The sequence below is a fragment of the Mercurialis annua genome, linkage group LG1-X (assembly GCF_937616625.2).
Source record: "Mercurialis annua linkage group LG1-X, ddMerAnnu1.2, whole genome shotgun sequence".
Taxonomy (NCBI): Eukaryota; Viridiplantae; Streptophyta; class Magnoliopsida; order Malpighiales; family Euphorbiaceae; genus Mercurialis; species Mercurialis annua.
The window spans coordinates 55,790,698-55,796,603 of record NC_065570.1 but is presented as its reverse complement, the minus strand read 5'-3'; the positions used below and the strand labels follow the sequence as shown (position 1 = coordinate 55,796,603).

The following is a 5,906-nucleotide window of genomic DNA, read 5'->3' as shown; positions in this document are numbered from 1 at the left end:
TTTCAGATTCCCGGGCATTGATAATAAATTCTGAACCATTAATGGAGAACAAAAGATGGCAATCAATATGAGAGGCTTGAGTAGAGATCAGCAGTGAACCCGAGTCCATTCGCTCTTTACTGAAGATACTTGGGTGAGCACAAATATAATTCCCCAATCTGTTACCAGCAGACTTGAAGAATTCTTCTTCCCAAGCCATTAGAGGTATGCCTGTGATTGTAATCCATACAAGTCTTTCACCAGAAGTGAAAAGAGCGTCCCAAGGAGAAAGATTTGCAAAAAAACCCGAAAGTGATGGAAAGAGCTTCCTGAATTGCTCTTTATCCTCCAAATTAAAAAAAGATAAAAGAACATGAGGACCTCCTAAAAGAGAGAAGGAATCATAAAAGACTCCTCTCTTTTGAAGGAATGAAGCAACATTTAGCAGATTCCCAATATCCTTAACAGTAATAATGACGGAGCAATCTGTGTGATGAGAAGCATCAACCGAAGGTTTGAAAACAATAGGTTGTTTGTTCACCACCTGAGCATAAGACCTGGAGTCTCTTAAAGAAGGCCTGAAATCATTAACCCTGGGAGGTTTCATGACAGCAGGACGGGTTTGCATGGGCTTCACATTAGGGTTTGGGAATCTTGAAATAAAAGCTCTTATGTTCATAGCGCCAATATGAACATTGTTCAATCTGTGAAGGGTATCCCTAATGTCCTGTTCTGGAGTAAGGTGAAGGAATCCAAATCTGCGATTGGAACGATTAAGTTTACGTGCCAAGGTAACCCTACCTTTGATTAGGTATTTTGCAAAAGCCCTTTGCAAATCTGAATAGAACCAATGGGAAGGAAAATTCTCGAAGTATAACACCTGCGGTGGAGAATCAAGATGATCTCTGATGTACTGCTGACCGGAGGCGGCTGACTTCAACGGTGGGAAGGATGGTGGTGAGGGTCGGGTTTTAGGGTTTTGCTCCATACTTCCCTCTGTAAAAATTTATCGTATAACTTTCATCCAGGATTAATTTTTGAATTTTACAAAAACTATATTATATTACAATTTTCTCAACTCGATTGGTTTGAATAATGTAAAAATTTGAGAGCAAATAATTAGAGAAAAGTAAATAAATTGAAATTTCAAATAATTTAAATATAGTTATATCAAATTGATAATATCCTAATAAAATTAAAATATTAATACCGATTAATTCAATTATATCTAAATGCAAACTACTCATTATAGTGAAGCCCGCAAATTATAAATGAAAGAAGGCCACAAAAAAATTAATACGCATAAAAACAACATTACGCTAAAAAAGAAGAAGAGACAATGACTTGCACCAATAAAATCGACACAATACATTCAAGAAATGTGAAGAGTTCTTTATTTCCTTCTCACTTTCTTTTCTTACAAATCCTGACACGTCATTTCTGACGATACCCTTCTCCTATAAATCTCACTCACTGTCGTCCAAACTTCTAACACTCTTTTCTTGTTTGCCAAACACAACCAATGAAACCTATGGCTATGGCTGCACTTCCTCTTCTTTTGCATTTCTTACTCCCTCTATCCGCCGCTTTGGCTGCCGGCCATGATTCACCGGCCGAGAACATCCTCTTTGCTTCACTCGCCAGCAGATCAAGTTACGCTTTTGATATCTTCACTCTTCCCATCACCAATGCCAACAAATTTCTGAACCCATCACATGAAACCCAATTAACCGACGGTACATCAGTTAATTTCAATGGTCATTTTCCTTCTCCCTCCTCATCCGCTTCTCTTCTCTCCTTTTTACCCAATCAAACCCTAATTCGTCAATTCTCCTCTGCGGCACCACAAAATTCATCGCCTACGAGCCTTGTCTACGTCACTGAACGCCGCGGATCGTTGCGTATTTACTTGGACGTTGTCTATTACGGCAATCAGACTACGCGAAGCACCAGATTAAGGTCGGCTCTTGAAGTTTCTGACGATCGTCTTCAGTTTCCATTGTTGAAGCTTGAAAATGAAGTTTCCATGAAGGATAAGCCAACTGTAAGTGGAGATTGTTTAATTTATGTTTCAACTCATGAAGACCCAGGCAAGCCGAGACACAGTTGGGTTGCTGTGTATTCAACCCAGCTGGAAACCGGGTTTACTCGGCGACTCACTCCGCCTGGTATTGCCGATTTTAGCCCTGCGGTTTCTCCTTCAGGAATTTATACTGCTGTAGCTTCTTACGGGGAGAGAGGATGGAATGGGGAAGTTGCAGTTTTGAGTACTGATATCTATATTTTCTTGACTCGTGACGGGTCTCATCGAGTTAAAATTGTAGATAATGGAGGTTGGCCGAGTTGGGTCGACGATTCAACGCTCTATTTCCACAGAAAAAGCGAAGAAGACTCTTGGATAAGTGTTTACAGAGCGATATTACCGAGTGACGGTCCGATTTCAACTGACTCGGTCGTTATTGAAAGAGTCACGCCACCCGGTATTCACGCAATCACTCCAGCTACTTCTCCAGGTAATCATAAATTTATAGCAGTGGCTACTAGAAGACCCAATTCAAATTATCGTCACATAGAGCTATTTGACCTTGTGAAGAACGAGTTCACTGAATTGACTCGATTAATAGCTCCAAAGGCTCACCACTTTAACCCGTTTATCTCACCTGACTCGTCTCGAGTTGGGTATCATAAATGTAGAGGTGCTTCTAATAGTAAAAAGAGCAGTACCCAGCTCATGTTAGAGAATGTGAAAAGTCCAATTCCTCAGTTTTCGCTCTTTAGAATTGATGGCTGGTTTCCTTCTTGGTCACCACAAGGTGATCGTATTGCTTTTACTGGATCGGGTGTTGAAGTTGTCAACTCTGATGGATCAAATCGGCGTCAGGTTTATCCTGGTTCTGCCTTTTCGACGGTTTGGAACCCGGTCCAACCGGGGATTGTATACTTCGCGGCAGGACGTGGGTTTTCCAGTGAGAGTACAGAGGTTGATATAATCTCAGTTAATGTTGATCAGCCGGGCAGTGTCAGAAACCTAACTACTAATGGTAAAAACAATGCATTTCCGTCGGTTTCACCCGATGGAAAATGGATCGTATTCCGATCGGGACGGACGGGTCATAAGAATCTCTACATAATGGATGCGGTTGCTGGAGAAAGCGGGGGACTTTTTAGGTTAACGGACGGTCCATGGAGTGATACAATGAGTAATTGGTCGCCAGACGGGGACTGGATTGCATTTGCTTCGGACCGAGAGAATCCGGGCGCAGGAAGCTTCGAGATATTTCTGATCCATCCTAATGGAACCGGGCTCAGAAAATTGATTCAAAGTGGGTCGGGTGGAAGAACCAACCACCCGTGTTTCAGCCCTGATAGTAAACGAATAGTGTTTACTACAGATTATGCAGGAATATCAGCAGAGCCAATCTCAGTCCCCTCTATGCCTCAACCTTATGGAGAGATTTTCACAATAAAATTGGACGGGTCTGAATTGAAAAGGTTGACCCATAATCCATTTGAAGATGGGACTCCTACATGGGGCTCTGCCTATATCAAACCACAAGATCTGGCATGGCAATTGCCTAATTATGGATCAAGACTGCAGTGTTCGTTTGGCGATCGCGTCGGGGCTGATCGCGTTGCGGCTGAGTCGCTCAAGTACTCGACTAGCAAGCAAACCACAGTGCAGTGCTTGGGTTAGAAATTTAGAATGATGCTTTTTGTAAAGATTGTATAGACAGTAGTATACACTAGTGTAACTAGTATATAATGGTTAGTTTCTATATAGAAAGGTATTGTATGGTATTGTTACAGTTATAAAGCAGTGCAAACAATAAAGGATGCATCTATTATTATTAGCTTACTAGCTTTAGTCCCGTGCGTTGCACGATTTTTTTAATTCTTAATATATTAAAATATTACAATTAGTAGAGCTTTGTTTGTATTTTTTATTTGGATACTCCGTTTTTTTTATCAAAATTTGGATAATATTTTGATTATTTATAAGCTAACATATATTGTATACATTTGTTTAATTTTAATAGGTCGTTATGTTTTATTTTGACAAATTAATGTTCATTTTAATTATTTTGAAAGATATATGAAAAATTATTTAAATTAAAAGTTTCAAGTTATATATTAATAATTATAATACCGCATTTATAAAAATTAAATTTTTGTAACTCATAATCAATATAGAAGTCAAATTTTATTCATATTCATTAACCGATCAAGTCGAATTGTTTTTTATCAAGAAAACTACAATCCATTTTAACTTAATTCCCATCTTGACATTTAATTAATATAATATAATTTATCATATTAGCAAAATCAAATAAGGTAGTATAATAATTCAAAATATATACTATTAAATTAGAAAGTGCCAATTAATTGCAAAACTGATTTATTCTATTTAACATATCATTTGTATCAGTTAGATTGTTATTTGTTATTAAAATAAAAACATTCATTTTGTAGCAAATTTTTCTTTCCAATCCTATCACTCAATCAATATTGTTTAATTATAATAGCAAAATTAGATAAATAATTTTAGTAATTGATTTATTGTAATTAAGAAAAAAATGTTGTTAATGAATTTGATTAACAATCAATTAATGGATTAAATTTGCAAATCACAACATGTAAGCTAAAAAAATATTATTCAAAAACATAAAAAGGTAATCAAATTAGTACTATTTTTACCATACCAATTAAAAATAAATACTATTGACTTACTGTAATTAAAAAAACGTTGTTAACAAAATTGATTAACAATCAATTAATATAAGCTAAACAAAAGTTATTCAAATTTAAAACTAAAAAGGTAATCAAATTACTTTTTTTACCATACCAATTAAAAATAAATATTATTATAAATAAAAAATATTGTTACCAAATTTGATAGCAATGAATTAATTAATAAAATTTGCATATCTCTACATATAAGCTAAAATAAATATTTTTCGGATTTAAATCTGCAAATATAACCAAATAACAAATTTAGAAAACAAATTAAATATTAGCATGTAAATCAAAAAACATTATAAAAATTTAAAATAAATGAATATGAGTGTGGTTGTGATTGTAACTGTGAAAGTTAATGATTGCAATTTTCTTTAATTTTGTTAATTGGATGCCTTTTGTAATTTTTTTTCTATTTTTAAATTTTAATCATATTTCCTTTAACATATATACAAAAAAATTATTATGTAATATAATTGGTTAATTTAATATAATATTTATTATTAATTCTGTAACTAAACCATTTAGTATTAATTAGAGAAACTATTAAAGAGCTTTAAATTATTTTTTATTACCAAATTTTAAATATTTATTTTGTTATTAATTCTACGTTTCCAATCTTATCTATTAATTAATATAATAATAATAATATTAATAAAACCAAATAAATAAATAAAATAATGTTAGTAATTTTACCAATTAAATTAACAAACCAAGGAATTCCTTATAAATTAACCAACGCAACAATTTTAAGATAAAATGTTACCAAATTAACTCAAAAAACTAATTAAAACTGCAATTCATTAATTTACCATACTAATTAAAATTATTGTAGCAATCTTGAAGGAAAAATTATAACCAAATTTGATTAGCAAAGCAACTAATACATTGAATTCATTAACCTTGCTATTTAAATTAAAAAAAACGGTGTAGGCTTATAGCTATTTCAAAAAAAAAGTGTTTCAAAAGTAGATTAAAAAATCAATTAAATCTTATCATATTGATTAAAAAAATTAAAAAAATATAAAAATGATTGTGAGAGTATTAAGTATCAACCAAAGAAAAAGAGATTAACAACCATTCAAATCTTATAATATTAATTTTAAAAATATTAAATTAAATATGAGAATGATTGTTATAGTGTGAGATGTGAATCAAATAAAACAAATTAGAATACAAAAGAAAGATGATGA

General features: G+C 33.5%; 1 protein-coding gene across 1 annotated transcript; it reads left to right on the top strand.

Annotated features, from left to right (window-relative positions):
* Positions 1-1,406: 1,406 nt before the first annotated feature.
* Positions 1,407-3,830, top strand: LOC126685333 (uncharacterized). Its single transcript, XM_050379554.2, has one exon. It carries the CDS (start codon positions 1,502-1,504, stop codon positions 3,671-3,673), a length of 2,172 nt encoding a protein of 723 aa, XP_050235511.1. The 5' UTR covers positions 1,407-1,501; the 3' UTR covers positions 3,674-3,830.
* Positions 3,831-5,906: the final 2,076 nt, after the last annotated feature.